Source organism: Bidens hawaiensis, unplaced genomic scaffold (assembly GCF_021521415.1).
Source record: "Bidens hawaiensis isolate Kalapana, Puna unplaced genomic scaffold, B.hawaiensis_p1.1 tig00022355_1, whole genome shotgun sequence".
Lineage (NCBI taxonomy): Eukaryota > Viridiplantae > Streptophyta > Magnoliopsida > Asterales > Asteraceae > Bidens > Bidens hawaiensis.
This window is the reverse complement of record NW_027493487.1, coordinates 19-22,664: the sequence shown is the minus strand read 5'-3', so window position 1 is coordinate 22,664 and position 22,646 is coordinate 19. Positions and strand designations below refer to the sequence as shown.

The window sequence follows — 22,646 nt, the reverse complement described above, 5'->3', positions numbered from 1 at the left end:
TTTTGAAACTCGGTTTCAAAATCAAACACTCTCGGTCAGTGAAATGTGTAGAGAATTATTTATCATGAATTTGTGATATGCTGAGTAGATTATTCTCCAATTCTGAAATGTAGTTGACATTCTCGAATGTAACCTTTCCATTTATCAAGGTCCCTTCACCAACTATCTGTCCTCCTTGGTTTCTAGCAAAACCGACATACCTTCCTCTTATTAATTTTACATCATTCAGCAAGTAGAGAGTACCTGTCATGTGCCTAGAGGCTCCACTATCCATTATCCAACGAGAACCGTGGGATCTGGGAAGCCCCTGCACATACAGTTAACAGTTTAGTGAAACAAGGAAACCCAAGCCTTCTTGGTCTTGAATTGTTTGAAGTGTTTGTAAAACATTCTAACATCATCATAATCTGAATCACCAGTTAATGATTCACTAGTCACTTGTGACTCAGATTCAGTTATTACTTTCTCAACAACCTCTGGTGGTTTAACAACAGTTTTTACCACCTAGTTTTGACCTGCGGCTTGTCTTTTGTTAAAAAACGATGTTTGAATTGTTTTTGAAACTTTTGGAATATCTGTTTTAACAACCTTTTCAACATCAGTTTTAACTGACTCATCTCGTTTTAAGATTTTAACATTTTCATGAACACTCATTGATTTCTTCTCACTCACATAATCTAGGCCAGGTTTCTTGCTCACAGTCTTTTGAGGCGGAATGTGATCCTGTTTATATCGATTAGGACAAACGTAAAACACGTGCCCAACCACATTGCAATTAAAAAAACGTCTCCTATCAACAAACTTGTTGATTTGAGATGTAGTTTCACCCTAATCACGTCCTGCTTTCAACTGATAAAACTCTTTATTCGATTGATTTCTAAAAACAGCTTCTTTTTCAGATTCAGATGTTTTACCATGCACAAACACAATCTTTTTCTCTTGAAGTGGTTTAAATCGATGAGTTTGTTTGTGATAAAAACTTGTTTTTGCGAATCTTTTCGAATCCTCAACTTCCTTTTCAGTACCCAACCCATGATCCTTAACTGTTTCCTCGGATAACACTGATTCTGCCACTTTTACTCCGGTTGACATATCACATTCAGAACTCTCATTCTCCATAGATTTAACACAATCATCATCAGCAGACTTTGAGTTATCATGATGTGGAGTATTGAGTTCCACATTTAGTACCTTTTTGAAACCTTTTGGTTTCTTTGGAATATAAGCATTCCACATAGGTGGAGGCACAACATGATAATCCTCGTTTATGTTCTCAGTCTCATTATCCTTGTGTTTTGATGAATTTTTAGGAATAATGTGATCAAGAACATATGACGATGCAGCATAGCTTGCTAATTTCAAATTAACTCTTTCAGTCTCAATCTTGAGTGTTTGAAGCTCAAGTTTGAGTGCTGCATTTTCGTCTATGTGTCTGTTGATGGCAATTTGTTTGTCTTCAACTTTGTGTTTTAACAATGAAATTGTTTTCTGATCTTGTAAAATCCTTTACCATAAACTCTTTTCACGCTTTTGAAGTTTCAAATATGCCTCGTTAACAACATTCAGATCAAACAAAGATTTGTCATAGTGTCTTTTCAACTCTTTAATTTCAAGAGTCTTAAAGTCACATTCATCGCAAGGCAATTCACATTTTTCACATAAATTTGAATTTAGAATTACCTCATTTGCCATGAATGCTTGATCGGTTGGTTCATCACTTGAAATTTCTGAATCTTCATCAGTCACGACTTCAACAGTTTCATCAACCACCTTCTCCGTTGAATCTGCAATCTTACTTGATTCCTTGACCTCTGATTCATCCTTAATGTCTTCTTCTCCAAAATCTATCTTATCGTGTAGAACTTCCTCTCCATTAAACCAACCTGCAAAACTTTCAATTATATCAGGTGGGAATAATGAGGTAAGATAATCAGAAGGAACCGTGTGAATTTTGTCATAGGTTCTTGGAAGATTGTCACCAAATTCATCTTGATCAACCTCTTGATCAACTTTGTCAACCTCTTTGTCATCATCCATCAACTCTTTCTCAACCATATCCTCAACCTTCTTAACTTCTTCCCTTATATCAACCTTCTCAACATTTTCACAATCATCAACAACTTCAGCTACATTTGCTTGAAATACCGAGTTCCAGTTTAACCCCTCATCCATTTGTGCGGTAGCAGCTTTTTGCAGATAAGTAGAAGCCTCTGATCTTTTGCCTTTGATTGCATCAGCCTCATTTTGAGAAGGACGGTGATAAATTGCTTGCTTATAATGATCCCTTCAAATGGATTTGCAACATTGTCCTCTACATTCTTGCTTATGCATTCTCTTTTAAAATGTCCCTTTTCTTTGCATCTGAAACATCTTACTTTGGATTTGTCAAAGCCCAGCTTTGAATTGGATCCATCCAATACATTTCTTCCAGTGATCTCTTTGAATCTTTATGCTCTTCTAATCACACTTGCCATGCACCAACGGATGTCAATCATCTCCATTTCTTCTGGGTCGATTTGATCATAATCTTCTTTTATCATGTTGTAGTTGCCAATTCGTCCAGCAACTAAACATTCATAAGATTCTAATACTGAACCCAGAAATGTCATATGTTCCTTGATAGTTTCAGTGGTTAGGCACCCAGTTTTCTTCAAATTTATAACTATGTTGCACTGTAATACATCAGGGTCTTGTGTGTTAGAAGCTTGAGATACAGGAATGGTGCCTGAATAACTACTACTATATTGTGGAGTAGCAGAAATAACAGGTACACTATTTGCAAAGGCTTGACAAGTTTGTTCAGTAAAGAATGCAGTAGGAATCTTGGGATTTGAAGAATCACTTGACTGTGAACCCTTGTAGTATAATCCCACATCTTGTGATACTGCGGTAGATTTCATCTTTTGCTTCTTTCTGAGCTCTAGGTCATGAGCTTCCAGCTTCTCGATAAAACTTGCAAGATTTAGACAAGCATATGCAATGGGGTTTGATTGCTGAATCATTATAAAAGTACCCCATTCTTCAGGTAACGCATCAGCAAGCTTATCAATGTATTCATACTCAAGCTTGTCAATCTTTAGCCTCTTCATTTCATTCACCAGATAGCAATATCTTTCAATCAGCTGTGCGAATGATTCACCCTTAACTTGAGTAAATATATCAAATTCTTTCTTGAGCAGTGCAATTTTACTTTTTCTCATGTCAGGATTTCCTCGATCTTTGTTCAACAATGCATGCCAAATTGAATAGCAAGAACCATTATATTGCAATAGTTGAAAGATCTCAGCTTTAATGGCTTGTTGAAAGAGATTCAACATTTTCTTCTCTTTTAGAAACAAACTTTATCCGCTTCAGCAATTTGAGACAATCGATAATTTTCCCCATTCTCGTTCTTAGGGATAATATACTCTTCCTCCAGGGCTGTCCATATTTCGTAGATCAAAGCTTGAACATACATCTCAAATTTGTCGGCCCACGATGGATAATCTTTCATTCTAAGAAGTTTGGGATGCTAGTTGGATGTCCCCATTTCATTTTCCAAGTTAATGTTTTGAAGTAGGGCAGATGGCCGTGACACAAACGCACTTAGGTTTTTCATGTTGGTCTATTTGAAGTCAACGTATAAGTTTCTGGTCAACGGATTTGTATGAATCAATGATCAAGTCAACGTATAAGTATATTGGTCAACGGATAAGTGTGTGGTCAACGTATATGTATACTAGTCAACGGATAAGTAGATAGTCAACGTATAAGTAGCTAGTGTATAAGTATTCACCTTATAACATACGCGGCGTATAAGTTATACGCCGTATATGTTATGCGTGAAGGACATATACGCTTCATTAACATATATGATGAAAATCTCCATTTTAGAATTTTGGCAATTTGAGGATTCAAATGATGTGGGAATTGGATGAAAACTTGAACGATTTGTCACGGTTGTGTAAGGAAGGTCTTGTGAAAGTTTGAAGGACTTTTGACGGTTGAATTGGTAGATAGAGAGAAAACGTTGAAAAACTTGAAGTATTCAAGCTAGTAGTGAGCCATAATGCTCTAATACCACTTGAAATGACCTGGAATACTGATGTAGATGTAGTTCAGGATCTCTAGATGTTACAGCCTATAACTCAATATGCGGAATCGATTGAGAATGAACACAATCAAGTAAACATTAAGCACATATTCATTGATAACTTGAAGAATTACAAGATATGACTTTACAGCAACTTTCTCTCTCTACTTTCTCACTCTAACATTGACCAAAAGTCTACATACAAACGGATAAGTCTCCTATTTGTAGGAAACAACATGAGAAACACCAAGCCCGTATAAGATATAGGCGCATAAGTTATGCGCCACATAACTTATGCGGTGCTTGGGGGACTTATGCGTTGACTCACTATTACAAATAATACATTTGACATTTTAAGCCCTATACAATCATATCTAATACATCCAAGACCCTAGCAATAGACATTATGCTTTAACAATGAGAATAGTGTTTTGATCATTCTTTTTGTGAGATATAAGGTTTCCATGTATAAATGAGATGATAGGTTGGCAAACCGTGTTATTCATCAAATTATAACATATTTAAATGATTAATATTGCTAATTTATTTTTAGTTGTGTTCTCTTAATCCAGTGTATGTATATTGATTTAATGTTTTGGCAAAGTAATCTTTTTTATACTAGGGATGAGCAAATTCAGTACCGGTACCGAAATCGATACTGATTTAATACCGACGGTATCGAATCGGTACCAAAGTTTTGAGTTTCGGAACCGGTACGGTATCGGTATGTGGTATTCGTAAGAAAAACGGATACACCTCAGTATTTACATGTCGAATAAGTGATTAACCGCTTATTGTATCAAACAAATGAATAATCAAACGGGTCTGGTTATGACCCGGATATCCTGAGGGGGGGATCTATAAGTGATATAAGTTTAATATAAGCTAACATATTGGTTAAGCCAAAAAAGATAGTTAAACTACCAGCTATGAACTTAAAAACGAAAGATAGTTACAAAACAAGAATCGTATCATCCGTTAACCAAAAAAGACTTACAAAACATTTGTTTGGAATATTTTAAGTGATCCGTGAAAATATTTTCGATTGTTACAAACAAATAGTATGTTTATCTAAATTTACAATAAATTGGCCGAAAAATACTCGTTTGGCTGTTTGTCGTACCCAATTTATTTTTCACGTCAAAAACCGAACTCGAAATAAATTTGGACTCGAGATTTCACGTTCGGGGGATGCAAATCGAGACAAGTGGGCCAAAAAGAGGCCAAGAGGGCCCATCTATGTGCTAGCCGCCAATATTGATTGCCCACCCCCTTATATATTTTAAACATTTAACACATTCTAAAACCTTCCACAAGACCTACTTAACTCGTTTTGAAGCTGCGTCAGCAGATTACATGAAAACCCAGCCAAAACCTAAGGTATTTTAGCAAGTTTGATCAATTTTATGCATGTTTAAACTTGTTTAATTTCAAATAAACATAGTTTGATTACCAAAAATCACTTCTAACCATGAAAAAGCCCTAAAAATTGTCCAAAAACATATTTTGATCATATACATGGTTAAGAATCTGATTTGATATGTTTAGCCATAGACACGGATTAAGGGGTTTAAATCGCGTTTTTACGGTTCAAAAGTTCGGTTTAAAGCCCTAAACGATACCCTACGTTCCAAGGCTGTTTTGTTGATGATACATGCTTGGTTTGTGATATAGGACCTGCATCTACCTTAGAAGCACAAGAACCCGGAAATTGAATAAGAGGGCGAAAACGAACGAAAACCGCAAAGGTCATACCTAATTATTCGTTTAAGGGTTGTTTAGGGTTAGATTGTGATGTGCATATTGTTAGCTTGTAATCTTTTTCAGGGACATCAGGGACCATATGAATGAGTCCCTGTCCAAATTTGGTAATTTGTCGACAATCATTTGGCGAATTTATTACTGATTAGGGACGTTTATTTAGGAAATTCATTAAACATATTCTAATTGATAAGTGTCTAAATTTTTATAATTTAATGATAAACGGATAATTAATTATGCTAAATTAAAGATTAAACAAATTCAATTCTGATAAAAACCGACAAGTTCGTGATTAACGAACCTGTTGGAATATTAGAACATCAAGAGTGATCAAAAATCATATTTTTGGGTTAATTAAGTAAAATTGAACTTTTTATGAGACATCCGGACAATTTGGATGGATTGTGCACGTTTTTCTCCAAACCAGACTAAATAAACGGAAAAGAGTCTCGTAGCAAATCCAGACCCCTAATTTGTGATCTTTCTTTATAACTTAATTATTTTATCAACCAACACATTTACCCAAGTTTACATACTTATACCTGTTTCCTAAACGTGTAAACAATCAACTTGGCCCAGCTGGTAAAACTAGGAACCTGAGCCAAGTTCTGTTTTAAGTATTAGACATTGAACAACATCACAATCTAAGACTATTGACACTTTTTGGGCGTGACAGCTATACCAAGACTAGATGTACAGCCCAGTTTAGTATGAAGATATTAATAATATTAAAATATTAATATTATTATAATATTGATTATATGGACTAAGTAAGAGCGAGTAACACGAAACATGAGCCGATATAGCACCGAACATCTAATAAACCGTGAGTTTCATGACCCCACTTTTAAACTGTTTTTATGAACTTTTGGGGTGAAAAACATGTTGATACATATCTACTCGGAATTGCTTAATGATGGGAATTATCTAAGTGCTAACACACAAAAGTCCCCACGAACACGGTGATTAACTTCGAGCCGGTGGCTTGTGAATAGTACTATTGGTTTGACAAACCCAAACGGAGCCGGTGCGGTTTGCTGAGACTTATCCCATTTGCACATGATACAAACACGCTATGTAGTGTTAGACATAGCTACTCGGGGCATGCTGTGGGCGGAAGCGGGGGCCACAGTGGTTGATTAAGCGTGGGAAATGGAGGCACACAACACGAACAGACAGTCAAGGCTTCACTGTAGCTTAGCATAATTACATCATAAACATACAAACAAACGTCCTTGTGAACGTCCATACATACATACATACTCGCGTATTTACAAAATATGATTATTGTTTGCACAACTGATTTCTTCAAACTCGTGAAACTCACCAACTATATGTAGTTAACCCGTTTTAATATGTTTTTCAGGTATACCAGACTTGGACTAGAAAGTCAATGTCCTACGTGTTTGACTTGCGATCAATACTGGGTGAATTGATGCAAGTGTCCTAGTAAGAAGTAAAGCTGCATTACGGGTTTAGTTTATATCACCTAGTTGTAAATGAAGTTAGATCAATGTAAAATATTGTAAATTAGTTTGTATTGTTCTTTATAAACAATGTGGTTGATACCAGAGGTGTCTGTTACATTTTCGTTTTACGCTTCCATATTTTGCTAAATGGGGTGTGACACGATATTTCCCGAATTTTTACCTTCAATACCGGTATCGTACCGGTACCAAGAATTTATGATCTTCGAGATCAGGATTTCGGTACCGCTACCGATCTTATCCCTATTTTATACAATATTATGTGGTAATAATTATTCATATACCACCAATGTTAGAAATATTCAACCTATAAACTATATAACAAATAATTTTTTTACATTTGCTAACGATTAAAAAATCCACTCCAATTGAATTTATTATAATTGATATGCTTGTCTTAACACCAACTCGTTTGGTCTTAAAATGACGATATATGTAATTGTTGCTATTAAGGAGATATATGTAAATGGTTATTTAATTAGTTCATTAGTAGTAAAATAGTCATTTAATTAGTTATTTTTAATGAATGGATAAATATGTAATGTAGGTGGTTTAGGAAAGGAAAATGTGTAATTGATGTTTAAAGGTTGAACAAATATGCAATATAAAACTAGAGGTGGCAATATAAGTGGGTTGGGTTGGATTTGGGTGATGGGTTAGAATGGGTTTGGGTCAGGATGGATTTTTAAAATAGAGGGTTAGGATGGGTATGGGTCAAGATAGATAAAGTTAATCCATCTTGACCCAAGTAAAGGTTAAAATGCAAAGGTTTCAAAAACCCCTCAAACAAATATTTAAAAAATTTAATAAAAAATTAATAACTCAAAATTTAAATAAAAAACGCAAAATGTAAAATAACCAAAATGTCTTTGCCGTTGTCCCCGTTTCATTAAAAAAACTCGGTTTTGTCTCGGTTCAGGCTCGGTTTTCTTTCGGTTCATTTGCGCTCTTTTTTTTCATTTCGATATATATTCGGTTTCAATGTTTTTGGTTTATGTTCGGTTTCTATTTCTCGGTTTTATTCGATTTAGGATGGGTATGGGTCAAGATGGGTAAAGTTAACCCATCTTGAACCAAGTAAGGTTAAAAAATACAAATGGTTTCAAAAACCCCTCAAAAAAATATTCAAAAAAAGTAATAAAAAAATAATAACTCATAATATAAATAGAAAACGCAAAAAGTAAAATAACTAAAATGTTTTCCCTGTCTTCCTCGTTCATTAAAAAAAACCTCGGTTTTGTCTCGATTTAGGTTCTGTTTTTTCAGTTTTTTTCGCCTTGGTTTTGCTTTTTTTTCATTTCGGTCGGTTTCGATATATGTTTGGTTTCAATGATTTCGGTTACGATTTCTCAGTTTCCATTCGGTTCCGTGGGTTTTGTTTTAATAAAAATGGATAAAGCTTGTTTTAGTCCATTCTAACCCATAAACAAACCCATTCTAACCTATAACCAAAAGTCACTAGCATTTTTCCAACCATCTTGACTTCTTGCAAAATTCTTTTGATCCATTCTGACCCATCTCAATTTTAAAAGTTATCCAAATTGACCCAAAACAACCCATTTGAGTAGGGCTGTAAACGAACCGAACGAATATCAACAAGGCCTTGTTCATGTTCGTTCTTTAAGGAATTAATGTATTCACGAACGGTTCATGAACACTTCCCGAACGGGATTTTATGTTCGTGTTAGTTAATTAAGGAAATGAATGTGTTCACGAACGGTTCACGAACACAAATAAAAATCCATAGCCTAGAGATTGAGACCGGGTATTCATCAATGTAGAAAATGAAAGCCTGTAAACAAATCGAATAAACACAAACAAGGGTATGCTCGTGCTCGCTCATTTAACTTTAAACGAATACGAACACTTAATCAAACAATTTTTATGTTCATTTTCGTTTATTTAAAAAAATGAACATTTGTGTTCATTTATGTTCATTTGTTTATAATCTAAACGAACATAAACTTAACAAAGATAAACGAACATAGATGAACAAATGTAAATGAACACAAACAAAAATAAACGAATATAAATGAAAACACTTAAATGAATTCACATTAAAAAATGTAAAACTTTTAATTAGATGACCCATCCAGATAATAATTAATTATTTTCTATTAATACATAAACGAACATCAATAAACAGACGCAAACGAACATAAACGAATGTTCATGAACTTAAATGAACGAACGGAACATTTGTCCATGTTCGTTCGTTTATTAAATAAACGAACATAAGCAAACTTCCCGCCAAACAGTTTATGAACAGTTCACTGAACGTTCGGTTTGTTTACAAGCCTATATTTGGGTTTGTTTTGCCACCCTTAATAAAAATTTAAGAAGGAAACATATCCGGAAAAGAAAAACAAAGAAAAGAAAAGAAATTTTGGTGAGTACCAGAAAAAAATGTGGATGATATTTAGAATACTATCCAAAAATCTTTGTCATTCATTTGAGGCTGAGCGCATAGACGGAGAAGACAAGGCAAGAAGGAAATGAATATTACTAGCTTAACAACAGGTGCAATGGAGCTCTCTCTGTACCCTCACAAACCATCTTTCCTCCCTTCCCCGGCGGCTACTAGTTGCAGTAATTAATTATAAAATCCATTCATTCTCTTAATATCTTCTTTCTTCAACAATTAATTTCGTTCTCTTATGCAGAGCCCCCAAAAGTTAAGTTTTCAATCGCATGTTCAAAGGCCAAATTTTCTGAAATTCAGTGGACTAGAAGAGCCTTTATCACTTGCTTTCTCGCTTCTGCAGGTATTACTACTCATTTTACCACTTTCTTATTATTCATTTGGAACCATAACTTTGATTTGCTTATTGGTATTCGAATACGTTCTCATCAATATCATGAATAATGTTCTTCAGGAAATCGGTTTATTTGTTGAACTAGTTTAATTTCTGGATTTGAAATTTGTGGTTTCTGTGGGGTGCAAACGAGCCGGCTCGGCTCGTCTCGTTTAACTTACACACAGCTCAATCTCGAGCTCGGTTCAGTTCAATATCTATTTCTAAAGCTCGAGCTATGCTCTTGGGCAGTTTTTCAAGCTCGAGCTATGCTCTTGGGCAGTTTTTCAAGCTCGAGCTCGGCTTGTTTACCATTTATTAATTAAGCTTGAGCTATGCTTGTGAGTAGTTTTTCAAGCTCGAGGTCGGCTTGTTTACTATTTATTAATTAATTGTTATATATTTATAATTATTTTTACATATTGTTTTCAATTATAATTTTTTATATAATATAATATAATATATATTATCTATTTATTTAGTTATTTTTTTCATAACATTATATAAATGGCAGTCTTGTATAGGCTCGCGAGCCGGCTCGAGATCAATAAGTGAAGCTCAGGCTTGGGCTCGTTAGCCCGTGAGCAGCTGTACTCGTTAATTTGCATCCCTAGGCCTATAATGTTGTAATTTGGAAGGATTAATTTGTTGATCCAAATTATAGTGTCCAATATAGAATGATAGAAAAGGATACTATTAATGGATGCAGTAATTTAGTATTGTTATATCTAATATGTGGAAATAAATTTTTTAAATGAGCAGCTGCTGGTTTGTGTGTCTCTGATGTTGCTTCTGCTGCTAGCACAAGTAGAAGAGCTGTGAGACTCTTTCTCTGTGTGTGTGTGTGTGTGTCTTTATATATCTATATCTTTGTATTAATATATGTGTGGTCACTTAATGTTTTGAATCTTCAATTTTCTTTATTGCAGAATAAGGGAGCAAAAGTGCCCGAGAGTGAATACACAACCCTTCCCAATGGGCTAAAGTTAGTAAATTACAAAAACCTACCGTTTCCTTTTGATTTGTGTGGGCAATAACAACTAATCTTATTATTTAAATCAACTTAGTATCTATATAAAAAGAAGTCATTTGCTCCCATTACTTTTAGGTTATTTTATGACAAATGTGCTCAGGTACTATGATTTGAAGGTTGGAAATGGAGCTGAAGCAGTGAAGGGATCTCGGGTTGCAGTACGGTTTGTGGCACATTTGTATTTTTAGCTCTTATTGTATTCTTAAAATGGTTTTAGAGCCTATGAAGGAGTGTTAACTTTGTTTTAAGTGATTAAGAGGCTGTATTTTCTACAATAAGTTGTTGGGCCAATTTCATATACCCCCCTACAAACTATAAAAAAAATCATGCACGCCCTTACAAAGTAGTTAAAATATCAAATATATCCAATTCGTTACAAACATTTATCAAATAACCATTTACTTTCTAAAACATTAATTCAATTTTTTTATTTACCCAATTAAAACTTCGTTTATACAAATATAATGTAAAGGGGTTGAACGGTAATTAAGTAAAAATTAACTAAAGTTGGCATATTGGATATTTTTAGTTTCGGTTGGGTATATATGAAAATTTTCAAGTTTGTAAGGATGTATATGAAATGATTCCCAAAATTTTTGGCACATATAGTGTATCTGAATTTGATTGTATGCATCACAGTAATATTAACATGTAATAAGTTACATGTCTGAGGTATTCTGTAACATTATTTTTGTCAATTTGCGAGAAAGTGGTAGATCAATATGTTTATGCTTCAGGTTGCTTAGATTTCTTTGTACGTGTAACTCAGTGAACTTATATATCATTATAGGTGCACTATGTTGCTAAATGGAGAAACATCACTTTTATGACAAGCAGACAGGGGCTGGTGTCGGTGGAGGAACAGTAAGGATAAATAAATATTCAACTTTGTTATGTAACTCGTTTTTTAATTAACAATGCTCCGGTTACATGTAATTTTGGGTTTTTATTGATGAAATTTCTTGATGTTCCAGCCTTATGGGTTGACGTTGGTGAGTCAGAGAGAGGAAATGTTCTTAAAGGATTAGACGTCGGGGTCCAAGGCATGCGTGTAGGAGGCAGGTACTCGTTTATGCTACGTTTTATTTAATTTAAGGAACATCATTAACTATTAAATTGATTTCATAATTAAAAAAAAATTAAATTAATATGTGTTGCAGCGGCTGCTGATTGTTCCTCCTGAACTTGCTTATGGAAGCAAGGGTGTCCAGGAAATTCCTCCAAATGCTACCATTGAGGTTCCTATTTTTTCTAGCGTGTATTTATAACGGAGAACATGTAGGTGAAACTGAAATGGGTCAGAACGGGTTCAGGTTATGAGTCAGAACAGATTCTAAACAAAATGAAATTGGGTTAATACGGGCCATATGAAAAATATCAAACTTTATAGGTGTCGAAACGGTTTAGCCAAATGGAATCAGGTTAGAATGAGTTGTTTAAAAATTGAAATACCCACTCTAGCTTAGCACTAGCTGTAGTCTGGCGGTGATGGCTGTGGTGGCGGGGTGGAATAGCAGCGGCGGTGGTCTCGACAAGTTGGTGACGGCAAACATTGGTCATTGGTGTTGCTAACCAAGTTGGACCCTCTATTATATATTGATTACCCGTTTTGACCCGTTGACTAATTTGAGATGGCTCATTTTGACATGGCTGACTAATTAAGGTGACCCAGTAAGCCCATATACGATTTAGCTTCGCCCAAATTAACACATTATTTCAGCAAGTGGTCATGATTGCCACCTATAGTGGATATTTCTTTCTGGATTTCATTATCAGGCTATTTGTGGTCACTTTTCACCAAGGAATTATTCACATCTTGAATGTAGTGGAGCCTTTTTTAACACAGTTGCCAAAAAGAGGGATTAAAAATAATTGAATACTCAATATAATTGTTCTTAGAAAGTAAGCGCTAACCCGATTTAGGAGGTTTTAAAGTACACTTTTGGCCATGTTCAACCATATATTTTATTTTTTTTATAAGTTTTATTTATTTTATAGACGGGTTCAACTTAAATAAAAAAAAATCGCTTGGGAGTCGGACTTGCACATAGCGTATAGATTTTGTTTTAACATTAATATCTTACGTTGTTTGGTTTTAATAATGTAGATAGATGTTGAATTGCTGTCGATCAAACAAAGTCCATTTGGGTAAGTAGATGAATGTGTTCCTTGTGTTTTAAGCTCAGATACTTACAATTAGTTATAAACATTTTGTAGGACTCCTGTCAAAATAGTTGAAGGATAAGATGAATATCCCCTATTGCCTTTTGCTCTACACATAAGTTGGAATATCATCAACGTGAGGACCATTCTGCTGCTTTTCAGACTACCACAAGTTTTTCTCTACTAGATGCCACGCTATTTTTGTATTGAACTGTGTATCCTTCTTATCTCAAGGCATATAATATTTGTGTGTTTTTTGGGCCAACCTTATTAATTGAAGTGTGACAATATTGCTACTACATACATAGCATCCAATCCGCTATTTTTTTTTATCTATTCACCAAACAACTTGAGGCATACGATGCTCTCACTGTTCGATATGCACCTCTATAGTCCAGATCGGTGATACTTAGTTAAAGGTTTATATCTCTAACTTGATTTTTACTCTTTGCTCCAAGCCATAACGTCTTGTTTGAGATGACGTAAGTGTTCTTCGAATATTTTTATTGTTCATTTAACATTTCAGTTTTTAGTTATATTATTCTATTAGTTTATGACTTCATTTAGTTTTTGTCTTTCTAGGTTCTTGTATTCATCTATATAAAAAGAGATGTTTAGGGTATGTTTGGTTAGAGGTAATGAAGGGGGAATGTAATGAAAGAATGAATGGAATGGACAAGAGAATGAAATGGATCATTACCATTCATTGTCTTATTTGGTTAACCTATAGGAATGAAATGAATTATTACTTTATTTTGTTTAGTATAAAAAAAATGTATGAATGAAATAAAAATAATAAAAACACTCCTATATCAAAATAATTTTTTCACAAAAAAAAAAAAAAACTGGGGGTGACGGTGGTAGTGTTAGCTTTGGCGACGAAAATGGTGGTGGCAGTGGTGGTGGGTGGGGTGGCGGTGGTAGCATTGGTAGTGATAGAGATGGCGGGTGACGGCGGGTGACAATGTTTGCAATGGTTACAGCGACTATGGTGGCGGTGGTTACGCTGTGGTAAGGTGGTGGTGGCGAAGGCGGTGGTGATGGCGACTGTGGTGGTCAGGTGTTGGTAGTGGCAACGGTAGTGGTGGTTATTGTTGTTAGGTGATAGTGTTGCTAAGAAGGTAGGGTGAAGAAGGAATGGAATGAAAAAGGGGGGAGGGGGAATGGTTTTGATGGAATGGGATTCCATGTGTGATGGATTTCATTCCATTGAGCAATCAAACACTACTTTTTTCATTCCAATGCAATGAATCATTTCATCCCCCTATCATTACTGCATATCAAACGCTACCTTAAACTTTTTTCAACTAAACATATTTTCGAAAACATTATTCATATCGGTTCTGTATCTTTACTAGGTTATTGACTCCTGTAGCACACATATGAAAATTTTAAAAATCGTCAATTAAACACATATTCTATATATTAGAATGAGTTGTAAATGTTGTATTTATAATAACATATTATTTTACATAAATTTTAAGTTTTTGTATTTATATTAAATTGGACAAAGTTATGATAATGTGATTTAACAATTCGATGTATCCTTTGGCATCGAGCAATCCAACTCTACTTATCATGAAAGTCTAGAATCTAAATTTAGTGTTACTCAAAACTTAATTAATGTTTAATTTATTGTAAGTTAGTAGACCTAGCATATAACCTCTTGAAGAACAAAATGCACACTTTTAAAGTCATAAACATAGCATGCCATATTCAAATTCCATTTAAGTTGCAACAAATTTTTATCCGGTTTGTTTCAAAATATTTTTTCACATTTATATAATTACACTAGATTAGAACCCGTGTACACACGGGCTGCTAATAAAACAGAAACAGCAAAATGATTAAATAATCAAATTTTATAACATTAATAATATGATATAACTATACGTTAATAGACTTTCATTATTATGAAAACACAAAAAGGCCATATAATTCATAAATCTATTAACTGCATCTCATAACATAAGTCGAACTTACATATTACATTACATAGCATTACGAAAAACAATGAATTATGAAAAATAAAAAGTTACAATACTTAGAGCCGAGGGTCTCTCTGGAAGCCACCTCTTTATTCCTTTGGATAGAGGTACGGTGTGCCTACATCCCACCCTCCCCAGACCCTACTTATAGCTTTGCTGTCGGTGGGATTTCACTGGGCATGATTGATTGATTGACTGACTTGTACATAAACCTCCAAGTTACAACAAATATAAACTTTTCTGTAACTTACTTTTCATCCTCCAATATTTGATTCTTCGACCTTTGGATAATCTTTTATATTTTATCACCTCTGATTCAGAATACGCTTTATGGTTAGACACTTGTTTATCAGCAAGAAGAGTTTCTTTTAATTGTGCATATTTAGAAATGACCGAACAACCGACACAAAGAAGAATGATATACAAAAACCCTTTTCCCTTGTGATTACACCATTTAGGTTGATATTGTTCAAGATGTTACCACAAAAGAGTCATTGCTATCACCCAAAAAGGCATTCAACTCATTCATTGCTTTGCTTACTCCTACAAAAGCAAAAGACTTGATTAAGTAAATCAATGAATCATAAATATGATTAGTTTTCTAAACCAAAGATGGTTCCAAATAGTTTTCTTGGTCATCTATAATCCTGAGTCTAGTAAGTTAACTGATGTCAGACGCAGACGGCTGCGAAAGACAGTTGCGAAAATTTATGTCGAGTCTGGCCTTTTCCATAACAAACTATAACACTGTACAATCAAATTTTAATAATAGAAGATAACCTTAAATTAAACAAAAATATATCATAGCAGAAGTATTTGTCAACTATGAACACTTGAAATAGGATATGGCACTTATTCTAATACTAAGAAATAACAATCGACAAAAAAAAAATAGAAAAGGCTTAGTATTTACTTTTATAAGTATGAGTATATAAAAGCACCTCGTAAGATTCACCAACAGTTTTAACAACTAAGTTCTCAAAGTATCTTTGTCGAATCAAAACCAAGTATTATGCTAGAACCTTTTAACCAAAATCTTTTTTGAATTTTAAAACATTCCAAATCTGCCCTTTATTCTCAGTGACATGAAATCAAAAAAACAACTTGCAACCTAACTGACTTTTGACTAAAATAAAAGTCAACAGCACACTAATCTTTGATTTTGCAGCCAAATGAACTTAACACATTGAATTTTGAGACAAAAGTACCCTTTCATGCTTATATCAAATTGCCAATCTATGGCTGCTACCGAATTAGTTTGACCAAAATAAATCCGCTGCAAATTAAGCCCAAATTGAATTTGTTAACAATGTGTTTGCTGCCAGAATTACCAATATACCATTTTAAAGACCCTAAACAAAAAGTTAACCTATCTTCAAGCAGTGTTAGACAAACAAAAACATAGTATCTTGAATACATGAATAATGAATTTGACTTTGAAGTTCAAAAAAACTATCAACTTATAACAGATCATTCTAATCATAACCTTTTTTGACCCACATGTTTTGGCCCGAATCAATTTGAGACTCTTTTAAAACAACCATTCAACGCATTACTAAAAAAACCCATTGACAAACTTGTTTTGAACTATTTACGAACCCGACTCTTTTTGTTTGACATAAAATATAAAAATACATGAATAATGATTTTGTATTTGAAGTTTGAAATATATGACCTGTCTATGATCATAACCCATCTTGACTCAAAAGTTCGTGAACCATTAAACTGGAAGTTTGTTTATGTTCGATTATTTAATGAACAAATGATCATGAACACATGTATCATTCGTTCATTTGTGTTCGTGAGCATGCATTATTTATAGTCAGTTATTTTTGTCAGTTTACGTCGATTAAATATATTTTATATTAGTTTTAATAAAACCCTTAGGTCCAATAAACAATTTTTTAAATTACTTTTAACTGTTACCTTTAGCTCAATCATGTACGTTCAACTATGTTCAGTTATGTAAGGTCGTTACGTTCATGAACCATTTTGTTTTAACAAAAAAATTCCCACTCTTTATGTTGTATTTTTCGTTTCAATCATTTATATAGTTAAAGTTAAACGAACGAACATTACAACACTCTGTTTGTGTTCTTTCGTTCGTTTACAAGCCAAGCCTAGCGATTAGTCACCAATTTTAGATTTTAGTTAATGTAAATAACTACCTCCATTGCAATTATATATAGACATTATGACTAACCATTCAACAACTGATTGTTCAACTTTATAAACATTAAGAACGTATAAACCCTAACTGTACTAACCTGAGCTTGGCAACCCATATCTTCCCAGCCTTGGATCTACCAATTCATCCAAATCTTCGTTTTCTTCACATCAGATTCTTTTTTTTTTTTTAATATGGCAGATACCTCTTTTCTGCAATGAACACCTAAATCTGTTACCTTTATAAAATTTATATATTATGATAGTTAGAAGAGAAGTTTATAACAACTTACAGTCATGATATCCCCTGCATACATTGCAGTGGATCAAGTTTCTTTTCACCAGTGGTTACGACTTACAAGATTATGATAAATAAAGTGATCATAGAGGGTAATTGGTAACTACCAATCTATATGTTGTAGATGGAGCTACTGATGACATTAAAGTAACATATAAATCTAATGCTTCCTTTCATAGGAATTCACAAACAACTCTTGGATACAAATTACTACATCTCTAAATCAAAATTTTTAGTTTAGTTTCAAAAAACCAAATCTATGAAACACGAAACATATCATATAACTAATCCAACAACTGAATGGTGAGGATCAATATTGCGAAAGAAAGCAATATAAAATGCGAATGGGTGCTGACCTTTATTACGGCAATAGTGAAAAGACAATTCAAAAAAACCCTAATCAGTCAAAACATGATTGATGAAGATGAGTATTGCGAAATCATGTAACGAATCGAAAACACATTAAACTAACCTTCAATATTCAATCGTTGAATCGATGATTACATACTTCGAAGTATTGAAAGGAAGGAGGATGATGATTCATGAAGGACAGAAGATGAATGGCGGGGCAATTGAAGAACCAAATTAAGGTTAAATGAAAAGAGGTTGGGGGATGAGTTTTTGTTAACGGCAATCCTAATGAGATCTGGGTTGAGAGAGTTGCACTGAAATTTCGGCAAATTAGGTTGTTGCTGAAAATAAGGATACTGGATTTTGAGATAACCCTCTTAATGCCACCTGGCATAATAGAGCTCTGTGGTGCACTGGAAATGAAAAAAGTGGTTGAAAATCCACTCTTTTGTTAGATAGGAGATTTTCTGGAGACATGACACATCAGGAGGTGTACATGGTGCTGCTAAAGTTGTATTCAACTCCACGTGTAAGTCACCGCTTCTCCATCACACCTTCAACCCACGCGTCTCTTCTGCTCACGTTCTTTTCTCATCATCACCACACCAAAATACCTCCTCATCTTCTTCGGTTCTTTCTTCATCAAGAAGTTGTTTGTGTTGACTTTTGAGACTGAAACTAAGATTAGGTCGACCTCATTTATCCCTAATCGTACGATGGTGCTTCCTGTCTTGGGCCTTCGATCACTTTGGTCAAAACTTTTGCTCTGATCCAGGTAATTTTGAATTTCAATTATGTATCCTAATTTAGGTTTTGGAATTTTCCGGTAATTGAGTTGCTACCAATTTTCTCCAAATTTGTTTTCGTTTTCATTGGATGTTGCTACCATTTCAATTTCAATTATGGCAAGAGGATTGAGTTGTCATGTAATTCAAGAAGGCTGCAATTCTCTGATTCGTTTTTTACCTATTGATTTTATTGAACTTCTGTTTGATTATACCTGCCTATTTCCAGAAGTTAAAGTAGTGTTCTATTTGGTAAGATTTAATACCAGATAGGACAAGTTCCTTATTTTTGTGTCTGTTAGCACTTAGCACCTTAGGATTCTGTGTTTGTTGACCAATATTAGTGGTCATAGCATTTGCCTGAATGCTATTTCTTCAACTACAGGATGTCACAAAATATATCATCGTGTAGGAGACACCATGCTTCCAGCAATGATAAAAGAACAACAGCTCAAACAAATAAAAAATGCTAGCATACGTGTATCAGAAATCATTGAATGACAGAAACAAAACCTAACAAATATCCACGTACTACATTGGACATGTTGTGAGCAATAAGCTATCAGAGACGAAGATACATATCACATATATCAGGTTATAAAACACAAAATAAAGATATATTTCTATCAAATGCATGTCACTAACCCATATCAATTACAACAGTGACAAGACAGTTCTCATTACCCTATGGCCAGATCAGATCAACTTGGTCGATGATGCAACTGTTACTGGAGATGAATTGACCATCACATCAACGAGAGTAAAAGAATATGATTGTAAGTACTGAACTCACCTACAGTTCACTCTTTAACTTTTTTTGAACCCTATACTTAAAAATTTTACTTAACTATTTTTATTGTTATTATTATAGTTTTACTAACAAATAAAAAACAAACACCTCAACAGATGTAAAACAGCTAGAATCAATCTATTTGACAGCAATAACGTCAAGCCAACCTCAACAAACATCAAGAGATACACAGACAGGTATGACCCTAAATAAGAATGATTATATGCATGTGACTTCTATTAAAACTGATCTTAATGTCTAAACATTTAACTAAAATTGATCTCATTGCTTGTTAGACAACTTCATATGTGATACAACATTGAAATAAAGTCAGTGGTTTAGAAAAGTTTCTGTGGACAGTACTATTAAAACCTCAAACCCGACCACATCATGTATACAACTAAACTATACTGATACATTTAGGTCTATAACGGGTCTGAGCGTTCGGTCCTAGGCCAGATCAAAGGATTAACAAAAAAAAAACTTATATATATATTGAAACTGGCCAAACCCAATTCTTTACAGATCCTCACTTGAATCGGGCAATCTAGCAGGCTTCCATGACCAGAATCGACCATGACAAATGCACAGGTCTAAAAGTGGCAGCTTGCATATTGCTTTACTTTTTGAAGGTTCAGACAGAAACTCTATGTGTGGGAATATGTCTATATATTTTAAAGCATTAGATGTCCAAATAACTCTTAAACTTTAACATAAAAATAAGTAAATAACTCTTAAGAAGTGTAGGCCCGTTTGGGTAGCAAAAATACGATTTCGCACCTTCAAATGCATTATGCGTGTTCATCAACTATGAGCTGTCCAGAACCTTTTTGGAAACAAAAGCCCGTATCTGCTCAAAACGCGTTAAACGTGTTCTTAAACGTAGGCTTATGTAAATATTGGTCGACCATATTATTTGACAAAAGTAACCTGCATAGTGCATACCAAATAATGCAGATAAAATGGTATTGACTAACACGTGAGTCACAACAACACAGGTACTGCCTAAATGCAATGTTCACCGGTGAGGCGGTGACACATGCAACACAGATGTCATCTATGATGAAATAATGACAGACGTGCTGAAAACTGAGATTCGTGACATGGTTCTGGATAATGAATACATCAGCCAGAAGATTCTACCACCCCTAATCTTGGCAATGATAGATGTCCCAAAGCTACTGAAGAAACATGAAATGTATCTGACCTTATCCATGACGATGTTCCCCGGTCTTCGAGATGAACGAACCACGACTCGATCTCTTCTCGGTAGCTTGAGATCTAACCAAATCTCGGATTGTCTTCTACGGATGATGTAACCAAATCTCGCTCTCCTCCGCTCAGATCTGCAATGGTTTTTGGGGGTGTGGAGGTGACTGCTAAGAAATCTCGAGGATCTCTTGTTTACAGACACAAAAATGGTTATGGTGGTGGCTCTTATTGAGAACCTCCTTTAATAAGGAGGTGGAGACCTCCTTATATAGAGCCTCATGGGCACCATCATGGTACCCTACTGGGCCTAGCCCAGTTAGGGTTACCTCCACAAAACCCCCTCAGCCCAATAATATTGTATTAGTCCATATAATAAAATAAGCCAAACATAATAAATTAAGGTCGTAAGCCGGGTTTAGTACCATAACCCTACAGCTACTAAACCTCACAGTCAAACCTGATAGATATGTGACCGTCAACAAATGCAGCAAGATTAGGTCTACTTACATGTAAATCAAATTACCTTTTGAGTCTTTTGCTTGGTTTTCTCATAAGGCCCCACAATACCAACTAGTTTAAAAATAAAATTAGCATATCAGCGTATGGAATCTCCTAGATGAGTTTATTACAAATGAAATTAACATTGTAAAATATGTACATGTTTTGTATTCGCTGCATGCTAATTCGCATTTAATAAAGTGAGTGCATCTGGTGCCTTCAAATCACGATTTGACTTTTTATTTGCAACTTGAATCTAGATACATGTATAGTGGTATATACGCAGCTGAAAAAATATCCATATTTGTAAATAATGGTTCGTTTGTAGCATGGTCCACTCTTCTCTTTTGTTGTTTATAGCGAATATTACATGATCATTTGAATTGAATCTGAACTCAACTGGCTGTGTGCCAATTTAACATTTAATGGCAAGTGGAAAAAATCGATAATGATGGGTTGGGTAGCTTTCCCAATTGTTAGAAGTATGAGATTATGAGAGCACTACAATAAAATTTGAAAAAACAAATTAAAGAGAAATTAAAATGCTTTGAATTGAATCTGAATTCAATTGGCTGACTCTTTGTCAAATTATAACCTAATGATTTAATGAAAACCAAAACAATAAAAATGAAAATTTGTTAATCAAATAGTATCTATTAACAGCGGCGGAGCCGGAAAACATTTTCTATGGGTTCAGATTTTTTAGTGCTTGAATTTTTTCCGGCGTCAAAGTTTTCGGGCCCAAAAGGCCGGGTCAGTCATTTGGTGAGATAAATAATTTAATATCACTATAATAATAAATATACATTGTCAACATTCATTAAAATACAAAATTATATTTAATGAAAAAATATTACATATTATAAGTGTTTCATGCGCATTTTCACGTTTTAAAAAAAGATTCATAACATCTTCAATCGCGACTTAAAAAAAGCTCATTTCAATATAACAAATGCAATGATCAAATATACTATATAGTCGTCACCCATTTTATTACGCAAATCAAAGAAAGATTGTTGTGAGGTCTACATTGATTGAAGGCTTGAAACAATCAAAGAAATGTCGGTCGACTGTCCGTTCTTGTCGTCTGGTTAAAGTTCGGCATGTAAGATGGTTGAAGCCTTGAAGCGAACTGGCGAAGCCGATGAGGCGATGATCTTTTGGTCGATAAAAACATAATTTATAGGTCGTTGAGGATGTTGTTTTCATGTTTGTATTTAATTTTCACTTAAGTGTTATATTTAAAA

At 34.3% G+C, this 22,646-nt stretch overlaps 1 protein-coding gene and 1 long non-coding RNA gene across 2 annotated transcripts; both read left to right on the top strand.

Moving 5' to 3' along the window:
• Positions 1 to 9,812: 9,812 nt before the first annotated feature.
• On the top strand, positions 9,813 to 12,202 carry LOC143565478 (peptidyl-prolyl cis-trans isomerase FKBP16-4, chloroplastic-like). The gene is made up of 6 exons (XM_077052441.1): positions 9,813 to 9,909; positions 9,984 to 10,085; positions 10,878 to 10,933; positions 11,045 to 11,100; positions 11,249 to 11,306; positions 11,939 to 12,202. The coding sequence occupies exons 1-6, from the start codon at positions 9,816 to 9,818 to the stop codon at positions 12,014 to 12,016; spliced, it is 444 nt and encodes a 147-aa protein (XP_076908556.1). The 5' UTR covers positions 9,813 to 9,815; the 3' UTR covers positions 12,017 to 12,202.
• Positions 12,203 to 12,305: 103 nt separating this feature from the next.
• On the top strand, positions 12,306 to 13,491 carry LOC143565479 (uncharacterized). The gene is made up of 3 exons (XR_013141080.1): positions 12,306 to 12,386; positions 13,256 to 13,296; positions 13,366 to 13,491. It is a non-coding gene; the product is annotated as an uncharacterized LOC143565479 (long non-coding RNA).
• The last annotated feature ends 9,155 nt before the right edge of the window (positions 13,492 to 22,646 follow it).